We start from the raw sequence: 17,728 nt of genomic DNA, 5'->3' as shown, positions 1-17,728 counted from the left end.
CCTGTTCTTCACCGTTCACCAGTATCTGTGGATTTGTTTCAGAAGATAATTCACTCATTTTTGCTCCTTGTCTCGACAGCTGTATCTTGAACTGAGATACTACAATTATGTGAGAAGTGCTGACGTGGGAAGGACCTAATTGACTGAGGTGTGTGTCCTTAGGGAGACTGAACATCAGGGGATTTAGGCCTCCAGTCTCGTGTAATGCAGTGTAATGTATAAGGAAAATACTGGTGGTGCAACAGCAATGAATGCAAGTTAAACCAGTTAAATGACCAAATCTATCAACATTCAGAATTTACAGGCAGATGAGATTAAACGCCTGGAATAAGTTCTCTCTGGTAAAGCAGCACTCAAGTGTAATGTCAATGTAACTCGAGTGGCACATAAACCACAACAACAAACTACACCTCCCATATCGTTCTATTAAATTATAACAGCTACAGTTAAGAAACAAATCTGTTGTGTGTAGTTGTTTCCCATGACAACAGCAGGCCTCCTGGTAACAGCAGCATGAAAAACAAAGATCCTCGGGGAGAGTCGCAGCAGCAGCACCGAGGGGTGGGCTCCGAATTCTCATTAGCAGTTAGTGAGCTGTTACTGGAATGTAGAAAACTGTAACACTGACGTAAGGCTGTTCATCAATATGTGCAACTTAACATGTTATCAAAAATAGATTTCATAAGGATGCTGATATAATCACAGATTCCTGCTGATTGGGACAAAAAACAAAATAATAAATAAATAACTAAATGAGCAAAAACTAAAGAGGCATCATTAAAATGATGTGTTATTATAATGTACTATTAATATATTATACACATTCATTTTTATCTAAAACTGCAATTTAACAACAACACAACAAAGACAAAAGACGACATAAAATGTAAGCTCATCTATAACATTCAAGTAAATATAAAACTGTAGCTACTGAGCTGTAGCATGAATGGGGGAAATTAGACTCGTAAAGATAAGATGGATATTGACCTACTTGCCCTCTAACTGCCCCCTTACACAGATGTTTGCTTGATCTTTTAATCTTTAACTATCAGGGTGACAACTTCAGAGGGCGAATGACTAATAGGGCTCCTTGTAATTCAGTGCATATCACTGTCTGGTCAGGCACTTCTGAAATTTCACACAAAATGAATAATGTAAGATACTGATGCAAACAGTTGGAGTTTAGAAAGTTGTCAGAGAAGCAAACTAACCCTAAGAGTGATCTAATTATTACAATTAAATAATCAGAGTAATCACATAAAATAATGACTTTAGATGAAAAACAATAAAGATACTGTCTTTGAGTCTGTAAGTCAGGGGGGTGGGTCTTGGTTCTGTGCCTGTTACTGCAGGAGGTCACAGTGGGGATGTGTGTATCCTAGTGTGTGTGTGTGTGTGTGTGTGTGTGTGTGCGCGCGTGTGTGTGTGTGTGTGTGTGTGTGTGCGTGCGTGCGTGCGTGCGTGCGTGTGTGTGTGTGTGCACGTGTGTGTGTGTGTGTGTGTGTGTGTGCGTGCGCATGTAGTGCAGTCTTGTCTCAGACGGCTTGAAGGTTGTTCTGATTGTTTCCTTGCACCATAAAGTAAAGTTTTAGGGCAGAGATAATTGATGAATGCTCTGTCCTTGTAGAAATCTCAACTCTTTTGTGTTGTGGGGTCACAGCTGGCAGGTTCTGCCGTATCTGTGATTGCATCTGTGTGTTGCAGGATTCTTTTAGGGAAAGAGAGTGTGGTTGTTTGGTGTTGAGACTGAAGATAAAAGTCTTTTCCTGTTTGGACTGTGGTTTAAGAGCAGTTTGATTTAATTAGTCTTCTCTTCACACCAACGACTATCCTTCACAGTTATAGAATTTGAAATGAGCATTCAGAGTATTTATTGATCAGTTTGATTTTGACAGTTTTTCTTGAGATGTTTGTATGGCTGAATACCATTTTCACAAACATTATTACAGGATAACCTTTTCTCAACAATAGTCTTTATAACTGGAGTAATCACAATTAAGGAATACTCCAGAAACATTTTGAGGATGATTGATGAGGATGAGGGTATTTCAAGGGGTTCACTTAGCTCAACACCACTGAGCCAATGAGAGTCCTGCATGAGTGAGCCTCCTCTCGCCACTAAACGCTAACATATGGGCTTTCTTCTTCTTCTTCTTCTTCTTCTTCTTCTTCTGGAAGAATGCAGCTGTAAATCTAAACCTGTTTTTACAAACAGTTTTTGGTGTCACTTTGCAGATGAAAAGTCAGGATTTATTCATATCTAAATCTTTATGATGCATTATGCAGCAGGGAAAAAAATATTTTTTTAATTTGCAAACTTAAATCTACCTCAAGTCTCTAGACAGACATATTTCTTAATATTGTAATTTATTGTAAGCATCACAGTCAGTGACATTAAACTGAATTCATTAATTGAATGAATTAAGTGATAATAGGACCTGTGGTATGTTGACATGTTTTCCCCAAGTAATCATTGTATAACAGCAAAAGCGCACCAAGCATCAGTACTCTCCCTCCTCCTCCTCCTCCTCCTCCTCGTCTTCCTCCACTACCCCCTCCTCACTGGTGGGCGTTGATTTAGAAACTTCCCTCTCAGCTTTTAAATTCAGAGGTTCATTGTGGATTTCACTCTGACAATCAGTCAAGTCACAGGGTGCAAGATGGTAAGTTACCAGTTACTGTTGTATAATTTTAGTCGGCTTGTTTACACTATGAGATTCATTATTACGTGTCACCTTTACATTTAAAAAGACATAAGAATGTTTGTCAGTGTATTTTTTGCATGGCTATTCGTTTTCATAGTAATATAATGACTTTGTGACATGCTCTTGGATTATAGACAACATACACAGACAAAGGCGAAAAGGTAGGTAACCTAATCATATATGTTTCCCTGAACAGATGTTATTAAATAACTGCCGCTGTTAATGATCAGAGGACACTAAAACAAAGGTTTTAATGTCATGTCACCAATCCAACGTTTGTTAGAGATCATTTTGCTTGAGACACTTCACTATGTGATTTAACTAATTACAACAAAAGCCTAAAAACGAAATCCATCAGTGACTAATCTATTAAATCATTACGTCTTCTTGTGTTTAGCATGAGCAGGGCAGGTTCCTCTGCTTTGATCACTTAACATTCTGGGTTGGAAATGCAAAACAGGTAAGTTAACTCATACCTGCTCACTCTCCACTTTTTTGGGTACATGATGTTTTTTTTCTGACCAACTTTTCTCACAGATGAAGGTGTAGACTACACACTCAGCCAGGCTATTGGCTCTCCAGAGGGGTGGAGGGGACACAGCATGCAATACCCCAGACCTCATACTAATTTTCCCACCTTCAAGTAGCACAGCAAAAAACTGTCAGTTAAAGCTCCCTAGTCACCAGGAGATGGCGCTATCAGACAGTTTAAAGCCAACCTTTTGTAGTCATTCTTAATTATGGTTTAACATGGAAATGAAACATCTCCTGTGATGACTGTCTTCAACAGGCTGCATCGTATTACTGCAACAAGCTGGGGTTTGAGCCTTTAGCTTACCAGGGTCTGGAGACAGGCAGCCGTGAAGTGGTGTCCCATGCAGTCAAACAAGGAAAGGTAAAGACCCGTCAGCGCTTTAAGCCTGGAAGGACACAGCGGGAAAATGAGAAGCTTTCCTGTAGTACAACAAAACAAAAATGAGAAACACTGTTTTTATACTGATTATACTGTCAATATATAGATATGAAAAGGTCCAGATTTGAGCTCTGTACTAAGTAAATTAAATGATTCATGCGGGAAAGATTCACTTTTAACATGTTAACATTTTCACTTTGTATTTGACAGATCATTTATGTGTTCTCATCTGCCCTCAATCCTGGAAACAAAGGTACGTCATTGATCAGGGGCTGGGTTCATAATATGATTTGATGATTATGATTTGATGATAATATGATGAGGAATTTTAAGCCAAGAATAAGAAAAAATATTATCTATTTTCACTCACCTTAATTTTGTGAGCCATTTTTTTAGCAATTACAAAGAAAGAGTGACACAGTTTACAGGAGTAATAAATGCATTGGTTTGCCACAACAAAAAGAGGAGCTGCTATGATGCAATTCACTGTTCATGTACCTATTTTGAGAAATGGGCCACTGGACTTTATCACTTTTTCTCACGTGTGATGAATTTATTCTTCCCTATTTTGTTTAACCTTTCTGTTTTTTTTTTACAAATGACCTTTCACCCTTTCAAGGCTTGTGTTCTCTGATACTTAAATTGTGATTACAGGCTAATAAAAATACACATTTTCATACCTCACATAAATTTATTGATACCTTAATGGTCTGCTAGAAGAACACTGAGCTCCCATAATTATCAGTAAAAACAACTGAAGAAGGAAGAATTGTGCAAAACATTTCCCGACAAATACTGAAATACTTGGCCAAATCAAGAAGAGACTATGTTTGGCTTTTTCTCAGAGATGGGAGATCATTTGGTGAAGCATGGCGATGGAGTGAAGGATGTTGCATTTACAGTGGAGGACTGTGACCTCCTCGTGCAGGTAATGCTTCAGGTTTTATTTGGCAGGTTCATTCTCAGCTACTTAGTAACACTACATTCACTTTTGAGACTACACTGAATCGCTGGCACTGAATTCTATTAGATGAATGCTTCTGCTTTCAATGCACTCACATTTTCTCTACTCGCAGAAAGCCCGTGAGCGAGGTGCAGTTATTGTAAAAGAGCCTCGCACTCTGGAGGACAAGTACGGTAAAGTCAGGCTGGCCGTGCTTCAAACGGTAATAGAAACCTATGAATTTACATTGAACATTTCAGTTGCTATTTCAATTAAGCACTATGTAATGAGGCGACTTGGTTTTGTTCGCTGCAGTACGGTGACACCACACACACATTTGTGGAGAGGACAGGATACAGTGGGTTGTTTCTGCCGGGATTCCAACCCTCTCTGTTCAAGGACCCTTTATTAGCCAAACTGTGAGTAAACACAAGTTATTCTGGTGTTGCTACACTTATAAGATGATAAAGTGCCTGTTTCCATTTGAATGCCAACTAATGAATGATGTGTTTGTGTGGTTTTGCTTTCGTCCTTGCACACAGGCCAAGTGGAAAACTGAACTTTATTGATCACGTTGTGGGAAACCAACCAGACGATGAGATGGTTCCAGTAGTGGAATGGTAATGGACTTAAAGCGAGTCTAAAACATGCAACAACAAAATTGCTGTTCATGCCTCTGTATTGTGATGCAGTTTACAACAGTAACAGTGGTGGTGGTTAGGAGGACTGGGTTGGGGGGTGGGGGTGGAGTCAAAGGCTGTCTGATTCTTACATAACTCTTTTTTTTAGCATGACTGGAGGATCAGCGTGACTTTGCACTTTTTAATTTGGGTCTCCAGTGGCCCTCCACATCTGGATTTTGTTGTTAACCCATCATAGGCATTTAGGCACGAAAAGGCAGGGAAAGGCAGTTCTCTGAATGAGCAAGCTCATTGGTTGATCCTGTAAAGAGGGGTGTAACATGACCCTGGAGGTTTTCACATGTGAACCTCATGGAGCCAGTTCAGTTGTCACTCATTCATGTTTAGCAGGCTGCAATTCTCTAATTCTGGTTCTATGGTTGAATCAATTCAAGACACCAGTGAAAAGCAGAAACACTAAGCATTTCAGATTATGTAACATACGGTAAATATACGTTTACACCATAGGTGTTTGACCCAGCATGATGTTTGTCTGATCTCTGGTTCACGATCTTACAGGTATCAGAGGAACCTTCTTTTTCACCGCTTCTGGTCAGTGGATGACAAGCAGCTTCAGACAGAGTTTAGTGCCCTGCGCTCCATCGTAGTGGCAAACTACGAGGAGACTGTGAAGATGCCCATCAACGAGCCTGCCATGGGGAACAGAAAGTCTCAGATCCAGGCATGTTCCTCACACTTTAAACAATATGTGGACTAGACACAACTTATTTGTAAAATCATTTTTAAACAGCAAGTATCTTTTCTCTATGTTTGCACTTACAGGAGTACGTGGAGTACTATGGAGGTCCAGGAGTGCAACATATAGCCATGAACACATCAGATATCATCACTGCAGTAAGTCCATGAAACGCTCTCTTTGGCTTTGTATGTGGATGCAGTGGCAACAGTAATGATCAGATGAATCCCGTCTGTGCAGATTCGTAACCTAAAGGAGCGTGGGATGGAGTTCATGTCTGTGCCGGACACCTACTACGACCAGCTCAGGGAGAGGTTGAAAGAGTCAAAGGTCAAAATCACAGAGGACCTGAATGTCCTGCAGGTCAGAGCTATTGTCATATGTTAACATACTTGGAGGAACAATGCTGTGTCAAACCTTAAGACAAGTGAATTTACTTTCTAATCAGTGATTTTAAAAGCAAAATGTGCACATACTACTTTTCAACAACCTCATGGAGAAACTCCTCCCGAGAGACAAATATTATCTTGTCACCTTGTTCATATACAGGAGCTGAAGATCCTGGTGGACTACGACGACAATGGCTATTTACTTCAAATCTTCACCAAGCCAGTTCAGGATCGCCCCACGGTGTTCTTGGAAGTCATTCAGAGAAACAACCACCAGGTGAGGGCGCCGCTGGATAGATGAACTCTTTTACAGAGGGAGACACGTTTTACATTTTACAGGACATTCAGTGTCTTGACAAGACAATATCTGTTCTAGGTGAAGAATAGCGGTAATTTAAACATATGATTTGTCCACAGGGCTTTGGCGCAGGAAACTTCAAATCTCTTTTTGAGGCCATTGAAGGCGATCAACACGCCAGAGGAAATCTGACTATCCTTACACCAAATGGAGTTTCCAAGAACATGTGAAGCCAACGTTATATTCACGTTTTACCTCTGAAAAATCTCAACATCTATTAATGAAAATACACTGTCCATCGAGGGTCCTGTTTACTTCCTAAGAGTATTACACTGATAATGTGCCACATCAACGTTCTGATATTGCGATAGACAGTAAGAGTGCACACGCACACGTTTATTGATGCTTTTATGCTTTGATATTTTTGTTACTTGCATGTTTTATTAGTATTAAGAGTTTATTACTTCATTAGTAAGAAGAGTACATCACAGCTTAACATTCATAATGCCACGCTTTCTTATTAAAAAATATTAAAAACACAACCAATATTATTGATACAAGCTTGACTCAAGCAAAACACCATTTAAGCTCTCATAAATGAAAACATTTAACTATACATTTATGTTATCATTTGGACATTTCATTGTAGCAGAGGCCTTTAGCATGATGTTTGGTGTGCCCATTTTCCCCCTCAATGTTGGAAGACAAAAATTGCAATGTGTGAAAAATTGGTTGCAATAAACTGTAATGTACAACCGAATGTAGTGTTTTATGATGCAGCTTTTTCCACAACATTTTGTTTTAACTGCGATTATCATTCCATGTCAGACCCCTGTTGATAAAAAAAAAAAGCAAAGCTCCAAGTGCTTGGTCCCATTCCAGTCTTAAGTGCTGTTTAGGGCAGTTTATAAAACTCATGATTGCCTGATAGCCCTTCTCCAGCATGCTGCAGTGCTTTTCTGATTTACTGTGTGAAAATGACTTTTTTGACACAGTCTGTGTTCATACTGTACAGTGCCTCAGGCAACTCTGTTCTCATGACATAATCAGGACACTTCCTTAGAGATCAGTTCAAGGAGCCGCGGCAGCTATCTGCTCCGCACAAACAAGGAATCTTTGTTTCCTCGATGGGAAACTTGTAGTCATATGTGATCTCCTCATTGATGCTTATTGGCTGCCGGGAGTATATCACTATCTTCTTCTGAGACTCCACAGTGATGATCTTAGCATAGCAGTTAGGCTGCAAGAGAAAAAAAGTAAGTGCAAACATATTATTCATGTTCACATTCATAAGAATGTGAAGTTATTTAGCATTTAGGATCCTATTAAACAAATGTTGATCTTATTCAGAATCACTTCAATCTCCAGCCACAGCCCTAGGAGCTCATACTCACATTGCAGCTATGGTTGATAAACCTGGCTAAGTTCCCACATTTAGTGGCATCAATGATGGTGTCCTGATCCACCCGGAATAAATAGCTGCTTCCAATGCCTTCCTCCTCATATCTCCGCTCCCTCATGTCAGCGATGACCTAAGGAAAAAAACAACAGATACACCTATTCATGGGTTGTGTTTATCTTATAGGGTTGTTTATCACTAACACTCTTATTCACACACCTGGAAAGTACCCAGAACAACCAGAGGGTCCCAGTGGGCCACTGGGCCAATTCACAGAAACAGTCAAGGGGATAGTGGTTTGTTTACGTTTGTCTGCAGCATTTGATGGATGCTTGCATCTATGAATTTTTCGTCATTAGTTTATGTTCGTCTCACCTGTCTGATGATTTGGCCCACGTACTCAATCACCATCTCATCCGCAGCTATAGGCTCCATGGCAAACAGCCCCCACTCATGGATGTGACTCCGGCTGAAGCAAATCCTCTTCTTTCGAAACTGATATAAGAAAAAGAAGTTAGACAAAGAGTTTCATGTCAAAATGAGAAACAAGCTCCTTCTGCTGCAGACACTGACATGACAGTTCACTCATTTCAGGTAATCATTCAAATAACTGTGCTCTACCTTGGGTGGAAATTCTGACCACAACACAGTCTGTGCATCTGGACAGACTTTTGACCCTTTTTTAAATCTATCAATCTAATATCAGAATGGCTAGATACCACCAGGGTTTAGAGAAAAAAAAAAAAAATATATATATATATATATTTTGGTGATATAGGTAAACTGAGCCTAGCTTTGGTATTAATATTTTTCATATATGCAAATGGGGACGTGCACTTATAAAAAGCAAGTTACATACAAACATACATATCTCATGAGAGCGGTCCAGGACTTACATACTGATGAAAGACTTTATTGTTCCTAACAATATAATAAGTAGTTTGGGAATGCTAGCAGGTGTCAAGTAATTACTATCAAATTCTTTGGATTTAAAAGGTTTATATAAGCTTCTTTCAAGTGGAAAGCATGGGGGCTTTCAACTGAGTGTGCTTGTCTTTATACTAACACCTTACTTACCTTCAGCTGATTGAACCTGACCAGGTCACTATCACAGCTGAACGAGGACAGCAGGCGGCGCTGTTCAGACCTGAAGTCAGATCCAGCACGCAGCAGGGAGGTCGGTTGTTGGGCGGGGATGGACGTTCCCTGCAGGAATAAATGTTGACATTAAACACCGAATGGAATAAACCGGGCAGTGAGATCATCACAGTTTTCCCTCTTTAATACCTGAGTACTGAGCAGCCTTGTGTTGTTGAGGTATTTCATTTTGTCCTTCCTGCTGATTTTATAGAAGCCTTCGCTGCGAGCAGAGCCGGTCCTGTGATTTCGCTGCCAGGATTTGTGCTCCTCACTTTTTTCTACGAGGACTTTAGTCAGTGAGCAACAGTTAAGGATGTCAAGCACAGAACTAACAGTACAATGCAAATTTAGTATATGTGCATATATTGAATTTCCATATATGATATATTTTACACGTATGTTACGTAAATATATATCCATCCCAAAGCCTGTTAATATATTTCCAAACGCTGACACCACTTTCCTAGAATGGGGAGATAGACAAGTTTAAAATGAATGAGAAATTAATAAGAAGAAACACACATGAGCATATAGAATTTTTTATATGTATGTTGTTTAAATAAACTTGCAGATATGAATTGAATTCATATTGTTAACATATGTGGTAGTAACATATAATAACATAAAAATTCATCATAAAGATTTTTTTTAAATATGTACGTATATAAATTTTACCATAGGTTTTTCATATATGTTATAAACTTCATAACTTCATAAATCCTGAGGATGTATGGATGTGATAATAACATATCCCCTTATAGATTACATGTTTATATGGCAACATGACTCTTGTTACAGGGACATATGTGTCATATATTACTTTTCTGTATCAATCACTTACTGATTTATCAGAATTCATCATTTATTTGTAAATGAATGTTTTAATAACAGTACCTTAAGCATTTTAATGTTAGGGGTTTCAATATTTTTTCTAAGAAATCAGGATTTAAATATAACGTAATATTTTTTCCAGAGTAAATATAAAACATTATGGAATTAATCGCAGTCATTTGTGCACGATACAGTGCAACCTATAAAATAAACAAAACTATGTATACATTATCAGTTAGTTCACTTACTGTAAACTCACTCTGATCTAATTTCATTTTAAAATGAGACTCTGTTAAAAAGGATATGAGGGTGAGGTATCCAGAGAGTGTCACTGAGCCACCCAAAGCCATTATCCTGCTCGTGCAGCCTTTCATATGTACTCTGCAGCAGCCTTGCATCTTCTTCATCCAGACCCTCTTTCCAAACACTGTGAAGGATTCTCCCCTCTTCATACAGTGAACGCCACCTGTGAGGACGACTGTGGTAGGAGAGTGAACCAGTGATTCTTTTACGTGATCTCTGCTGATGGTGGCTTCTCCATCTCCTCTTTAGCCTCCTCCACTGTTTTCGCCTAGATAAGGATTTCTCCTCATCCAAAAGGCCGGGCATATTCTCCAGTCCCTGCAAGGGCTTCGCTCTCACACATGAACTGATCCACACACCCCTCCCATCATCAATGTCAGATGCGGATTCAGTAAGGCTGCATGGAGAGGACACTGTGATGGGAGAGCCTCCGAGAGAGTCGTCAAACAACAAGGAGGAGGCCACCATTGGCGTTTTCCTCCTGTGGGCGTCTGCTATTCGGGTTAAGATAATGTCTCTTCCAGGAGTCTTTGGGGCTGTTATATAAGGATTACTGGACAGGGATGGAATAGGTGGTGGACTGCTAAGAGGTGGGCACATCACTGTGCTACCGTCTAACATTGTCATCGCTCTGCCAGGTGTTGCTGGAGCTCTCCCAGAGCCTTGCTGAGGCCATCCACTTATCTCCTCTCTGCCAGGGGTTTTAGGTATATCCTGGTAGAATAGGTATGGGGCTGCTGGGAGATCAGAGGGAGCTAGAACAAGCTCACTGCTCACTGGAGAGAGGGACAAGACTTCATCTGAGTCCTCACTTTCCAGTTCAGCCACTATGCCCTTCCCTGGTGTTTGTGGCCGTTCCACTTCCTCCACAGCAGGAGATGTTGGTTTGCTTTTTATCAGAAGGTCAGGGTCACTGTCCACCAGGCAGCCAGTCGGAGTGAGAGGCCTCAGATTTTCTATGGTTTCTAGAGACTCCACCGTCCACTCAGGGCTCTCCATCTCCACATCAAGGTCTGGCTCCACTGCTGCACAGATAAATAACAAAGAATTATTACAAAATCCTATTTACATCATTCATTCAATGGTTTTGTTAAATTATGTATAGAACATACAGCTTTTTAAAAATGTTTCAAGGGTAATCTGTGAACATTAAAATCCTGCATGCTGAATGTTCAGTCATTAGATGTACATCTGTTAATACTTTGATAGTTATTTTTATCCTCATTAGTTGCCAGAATATTTGGGAAAATCACAGGGAATTTTTGCACAGCAATTTCATAAACTTTGACCGACATGAAACATTATTGGAAAATCATGCTGCAGTCAACTAATTCGATCTACAGCATGCTGGACATATAACCTGGAAGTCCTAGAGGTGACGGAGGCTGTAGGTCCTGGGGTTCTCTTGGTTGGAGCTCCATCAAGGCATCCATGTCACAGGTGTGTTGTTGACAGGATGTGTACTGGCTCTCTTCTCTTTCCCCCCTTTGAAACGGGTCTGACCAGTCCTGCATGCACAGATCTAGCTGAGCACCAGGGGTTAGCGGGGCGGCAGAGTTAAGGGGAGGCCCAAGCTCCATTGACTCTTCATCTGACAATATCACGATACACTCGACACTCCTGTCGTCCTCGTCGTCTTTCTCCATGTCTTCATCTTCGGGACTGAGGTTAGAGGAGGACGAGTCCTCAAAGCTCTCTGAGGATAACGAGTCCAAAGAGTCAAAGTCTGACGAGTACTCGCTTTCCCCTGAGGAGCAGCTCTCTGAAAAACTATCTGTAGTTGAAAACAGAAACAAAAATATTCACTAATAGGTACGTGATTCTTCATTAACTTTCAGCGTTTCAACTAAATTACATCATGACCTACCGCCATCTGAGCACTGCGCTCCATCACTAATGTGGGAGATGACGGCTACTTGATCCTCCAAGTGTTTTTGTGCCACTGTGTTTTCTTCCTCGGGATGATTACTGTCATCATCATCATCATCATCATGATCTCTGTCACACTAAATAAAAAGTTTTCTTTTAAAAAACTGATAGCAAAGTAGAGGCACCACAATGCAATTCAGAGTTTAAAAAAATTCCTATTCACCAGGTTTTGAGGAGCATCGTCATCTGGCACAATATCCTCAGCTTTATCTGATGTCATTTCTTCATCTTGAATTGGGTTAGCCGCTTCTTTCCCTTCAACATCATCATCATCATCACTGTCAAGCTCGTGTGGTCTTGCGTGTCTGCGTTTCTGTTTCACTGTGTCATCCCCCTGTTTCACATCTAAAGCTCCATGGAAGAGAGAAACATAGCTGATCAAGCTTTAGTTGAGAATAGACAGGTGAAGAAGTTAATATATAGTATATGAGGGTCAGGAGCATTAAAAACACTGACCAGAATTTTCATGCGTAGAGGATGACACATTTTCTGTCTCTTTTATAGTAGCACTATCATCGGCTCTTTTCCTTTTTACCTGCATAACAATAAGTTATTTTACATTACATTAAATTATGTGTCTCTCAGAAGTTAAATGCTGGTGTGTTTCATAGTACACTGAGCAGAGTAGTTTACCTTGAAGGACGGTAGTGGAGGCTTTTGGCCCTGGCCACTGATGTGACTGAGGGGATTTGTTTGTTTCTTCGTCTCTTCCACACTTCCTGATCCACTTTTCAAAGGAGAAACTTGTATCTTATGAATAAAACAACAAAAATAATAAAGTTACTGAGTCCAAAAGTGTACTGCCATTAAAATGTGGCAAAGGACACAGAAAATACATGTGGTTTCATTGACCAATGTGAAGAACTTACCTTTGTCTTCTTCTCCTGACAGTCCCACCAGTCCTCAAATGCCTTGAAAGCCACTCCTTCAATCATTCTACGTGTAATGTCCTTCTTAATGATTGACTTCAGCTCATCCATGAGGACTTCTAAAACTTTTTCTGCTGTGACCTTGTGAGGGTCTTCCCGCACAACCGTGTAGTCTGGTGGTGGCACAAAGGGGTTAAACCTGGGAAAAGGTGGAGCGGGCCAGGGTGGTCGAGGGAATGGTAAAGGTGCACTGCCATGCTTCGGAGGATTCCCCTTATCCAAACGGCCTTCGGGCTGCATGGGTAAAGGGTACGAGTGCATGGGAGGTGGAACAGAGGGCGGCACCATCAAAGGTGGAGGGGGTCCCAGAAAAAGGGGTGGGGGAGGAATAGAAGGAGGAGGTGGAATAGGAGGAGGAGGAATGGGTATGCGGATGTGATGGCCAGGAGGGGGGATCCAGCTTGGAGGTGGGATGGGGATGGTGCCATTTGGAAGGCGAGGGGGGACTGGTGGAATAGATGGAGGAAAGGGTGGGATGGGGAAAGGGAAAGGGGTGACTGGTGGAATGGCAGGAGGAGCTTTGGGGGTTAGGTGTTGAGAAGAAAATGACAAGGAATGAGGAAGAGAGATGTCTGTTGTTGGTGTCAGAGCTCCAGATTGTCTGTTGGTTGTTTGCTCCTCATCCTCATCTGCTGCATGATGCTCCTGAGTATGATGCAGAGAAATCTCAGTGGGTGAATTATAGCAAAACAGAAACACTTTTAAATAGACAATAACTACTACTTTTCTTATTGTGATGTATGTAGAGATCTAGAGGAATTACCTTTGGAACAGATAATGACTGGAACCTTTCTGCATCTTTTTCGTTGCTTATGTGCGCCCTCCTTTCGAAATGCGTGGGATAAGATGGAGTGGGAGATAGGGAGTTTCTTTTAAGAAACAAAACAGCTTGAGTAGTTTCATCATCTTCATTTTCGTTGAGAGATGTTAGACTGACATTCACCAGATCATTGTTGGATTGCTGGTTGCTGCCTGCAAGTGGTCCAGGAGAAATCAAAGTGCAAACAAGTGAGTCATCTGAGAGAGGGGAGTTATTAGCTGAGCAAGGTGAAGTTGGGCTGTCCTGAAAGTGCACATCAGCCTGCAAAGTCTGTCTATCAAAGTATGAGGGGTCAGTGCTCTGGCTGTTTATCAGCAAATTTTCAATGCGGGAATCCAAACTTTCTACCTCTGCTTGGGGGCTGCTGGAGAAACAGTTTACAGCAGATGGAGATAAGTCTGTTATGCATGCGTGGTCGTCAGGGGGGAAGGACGCTGCTGTCTGCTGGTCAGATGTGAAATTAATGCTCAGGATGCTGACAGAGTTACAGTTCAGAGGTAAAGTCTTAGAGGCATCAATGACGACGTCTCTGGACTCTTTACCAGGGGAAGCAAGGTTAAAGGAAGGTTCTGTATCATTGTGAGTGGAGGATTGTGCACTGTGACCCCACAGTGCAAGCTGCTGGCTGCTAGTTTGTATTTGGGTAGAGAGGGTGTGCGGTGGCTGTGGTTGGCAATGCTTCAAAATTAAGCTGACATCTGAGACTTCACCAGATCTCCTATGATACCTCGCGGGTGTGCGATGGCAGAGCTCTCGTCTTAGAGGTTTGTGAACACTATAGGTTGAAGGCTCCAACTGGAGCACCGGAGTCGCCTGAAGACTGGAGTAGCAAGAGTCCTGGGAGAGAGGAGTCGCAGACAAGCAGGGAGTGTGGGGGGTTCCCTGAGAATGTGGTGTAAGCCCAAAGCTGCAAGGCGTATCCTGCCAAATACTGGAGTAAGCTGTGTCCAGAGAGAGAGGTGTAGCAATGCTGGTGGGGCTGGAGACACTTCCCTGTCGCTGTGTGGCTGCACTGCCCTGTAGGACAAACATAATACAGAGAAAACATGAAAACAACTGGGAAATATTATCCTTAAAAAACCCATTCATTTCACAGCTGGTTTATAAATACTGAATAGACAACCACCTTGATGTTCAAACCACTACAAGCAGCTTTAAAATGTTTACCAGCAAACTGTTGATCAAGCTTTGAAGAGCTTGTTCACTGCTGCCCACTGGCAACGTCCAAGGAGTATAAAGGCCACATAAGAGGAGCTGGAGATATCGCGCCCTGTTTTCCCCTGAGGAAGGTTACATATTACAGTTAGTCAACACATTCAACTATTGCACTTTCACCATATATAAATGCAAGGTATTCCTTATATCAGCTTTACCTTTAGGATCAATTTCGACATGAATAACATTTCCCATCACTGACGTCTGATGGAGATGCTGGACAGCGCCTTTTGCAGCCCGCACTGTGTCGAAGATAACCTTTGCAATCCCTAAATGCTTCCTGTTTTTAGGATTGTAGAATATTTCCACTTCTTCAATATTCCCATATTTTTTGCACATATTAGTCAAGAAGGCCTCCCTGACATTGTCATTCAACCTGGAAAATGTCACTTCTTTGGGAGGAACAGGGCCGACATACCATTCATCAACCTGAAAACACATAGGTGGACAACAAAAACAACTATTACTATTTTTTTTTATTATTATTTGTTTGTTATTTTTATATCATTATTAGTACTAGTAGTAGTAGTATTTTATTAATTATTCATTATTACCATTATGTTGAAAAATTACCTTAAATTTAGGCACTGAAAGGTCACTCTTATGGCTTTTGCTCCACAGGCGGCAGATGCGAGGATCTCTGACAGTATCAACAGGAAACAGACCTAAGTCCTCAACCTGTTGAGGTAAACAACACCCATCCTTATAATGGGAAAGATATACGCCTGTTTGGCACAACGTTATAGCGGGAAAATATACTTAAACGCTATTATTTATAAGAGACAGACAATAAAGAGATATTTAAAAATGCTCACGGGTATGTTAAAGTATTGTCCATCATAACGGTACACTTTGTACAGTCCTTTTGTCAATGCAGGGTCAATAATCAACTTGCAACTTCTCCAGGGCTGAGGCGGCGTCTCTCTCTCAGTAGTTTGTTTTTCGCTTTCCATTACATTCGTCAAAACCTGTAAATAAAACAGATAAACACCCCTACGCTGTCATTTAGTAGCAAGGTGAAGCTGTTAGCTAGCTTACATTAGTCCTCCACCGCAGGTTAACACGCCCCGACAGGTGATGGAGAGGATCACCTGTAACGTTATCCCTCTCTAAAATATAATAGGTTGTAAAATGAAACATTATCCAATTAATCCAAGTTAAGTCTATAAAAATATTCTGTATTTCGCTCACCTGTACCAAAGTTTTATCCTTTGATGGAGCAACATTGTGGAAAAGCTGTTATGATTTTCGTTGACGTCGCCCAGGTTGGATGACAGATCCATCCGCCAGCAGACAGGGATGAAATATAGATCCTTTGGCGAGGCGGAAGAGCACACAAGTTGTAAAGTTTGTACTGAAAAGAGGCGGCGTTGTAACCTAAAACAAAAGAGTTTTTCCTATGTCTGATGAGAATAACAGTGTTCAGAGATTTAAAGATTAGACAAGATAGATTTAAAATCGGAAAAAAAAACATTTATCATTAAATTAATTGTTTCTCTCCCCCTTTGAAGAGGGTTGTAAAAACTGGCCAATAGTTGACCCTAGTTACTGACCCATGGGATGAGAAGTAAGAAGCAAGAATTGTCAAAAATAAGTCTACGATCATTTGGAATGAATGTTTCAATTCGTTCATGAAAATGCACTGAAATGTAAAATGGCCCACACAGTACATATCTTGGTCACTATTCTTTGACAAAAACAAGCTTTACAGACAGTGTTATAAAGTGCAACAAAGCTAAACTACATTTAATTTAAGCTGAACTTGTCTACAAGGAGTAAGTTCATTTTCAGAGACAATATTTCTCCATTGAATTGATGCATTTCTGCAAATGCAGTTATGCAATGATCACAGCTTCAAATACACTCATATTCTCTTTGCACAGTTCCCTTTACTTTTCCTACAAGTATCACGTAGGAAACACGGTTTGTAAAACATCTAACAAAGTACAGACTTCACAGAGGTTTGATAACTGCTGACTCCATACTCAGTATAGTCACATATGAAGGACCACACCAGGTTGTTTACCTGGCATTTGCCAAAAGACAGGAGCAAAGAGAGTATATATGAAATGCAGATATGCTGTAGGTAATGTAAAGGTAAAAGTATTCACATAAGGCTGTGCATAATGTGAGTTGGGAAAATCTGCAGAGAGATTATAGTTGTCCATCTATGATGTGCTCATATGGAGAAAACAAACTGCAGAAAATATTTCATTTTCAGTGGTGTTTTTCCCTCAAATTTGGGCCTGTTGTTCATAAAAACGCATCAAAACAAGAGAAGAACTGTAAAACAGCTGGCCCAGATGTCATACAGCTGTATAGGACCAGGTCAGTGCCCACATCCTGACACCAATTAACATAACTCAATTCATACATTATTTTCATATTGTTTATATTATCTAACATATTATTTGCAATTATCTTTCCAACAAATGATCCGCAATGAGCGGATCATTTGTTTGTTGTTGATCCCTATGCAAGGTCATGTGTCTCAAATAAATTCAGTATATGGGACTTTGCACATATGTACATAATTT

At 40.7% G+C, this 17,728-nt stretch overlaps 2 protein-coding genes across 3 annotated transcripts; one reads left to right on the top strand and one right to left on the bottom strand.

Moving 5' to 3' along the window:
• The first annotated feature begins 2,602 nt into the window (after positions 1–2,602).
• On the top strand, positions 2,603–7,385 carry hpdb (4-hydroxyphenylpyruvate dioxygenase b). The gene is made up of 14 exons (XM_023393848.1): positions 2,603–2,663; positions 2,840–2,866; positions 3,103–3,165; positions 3,496–3,600; positions 3,829–3,871; positions 4,464–4,546; positions 4,695–4,784; positions 4,877–4,980; positions 5,104–5,181; positions 5,761–5,923; positions 6,025–6,096; positions 6,179–6,301; positions 6,488–6,604; positions 6,745–7,385. Exons 1-14 carry the CDS (start codon positions 2,661–2,663, stop codon positions 6,853–6,855), a joined length of 1,182 nt encoding a protein of 393 aa, XP_023249616.1. The 5' UTR covers positions 2,603–2,660; the 3' UTR covers positions 6,856–7,385.
• On the bottom strand, positions 7,243–16,144 carry LOC111644975 (histone-lysine N-methyltransferase SETD1B-A-like). 2 transcript variants are annotated; one of them, XM_087170363.1, is made up of 17 exons: positions 16,007–16,144; positions 15,765–15,869; positions 15,350–15,620; positions 15,144–15,256; positions 13,920–14,993; positions 13,097–13,801; positions 12,861–12,977; positions 12,684–12,762; positions 12,391–12,572; positions 12,166–12,304; positions 11,659–12,072; positions 10,301–11,323; positions 9,312–9,460; positions 9,102–9,230; positions 8,400–8,519; positions 8,020–8,157; positions 7,243–7,865 (listed from the first exon to the last, which is right to left on the bottom strand). In XM_087170363.1, exons 1-17 carry the CDS (start codon positions 16,142–16,144, stop codon positions 7,692–7,694), a joined length of 5,070 nt encoding a protein of 1,689 aa, XP_087026489.1. In that variant the 3' UTR covers positions 7,243–7,691. The 2 variants fall into 2 exon arrangements, with proteins under 2 accessions (XP_087026489.1, XP_087026490.1); XM_087170364.1 differs by having other exon boundaries at positions 10,301–11,320.
• Positions 16,145–17,728: the final 1,584 nt, after the last annotated feature.

Source organism: Seriola lalandi, unplaced genomic scaffold (assembly GCF_002814215.2).
Source record: "Seriola lalandi dorsalis isolate HSWRI2012SDOR001 ecotype SW California unplaced genomic scaffold, Sedor1 jcf7180002054945, whole genome shotgun sequence".
Classification (NCBI taxonomy): Eukaryota; Metazoa; Chordata; class Actinopteri; order Carangiformes; family Carangidae; genus Seriola; species Seriola lalandi.
This window is presented reverse-complemented; position numbering and strand designations above follow the sequence as displayed.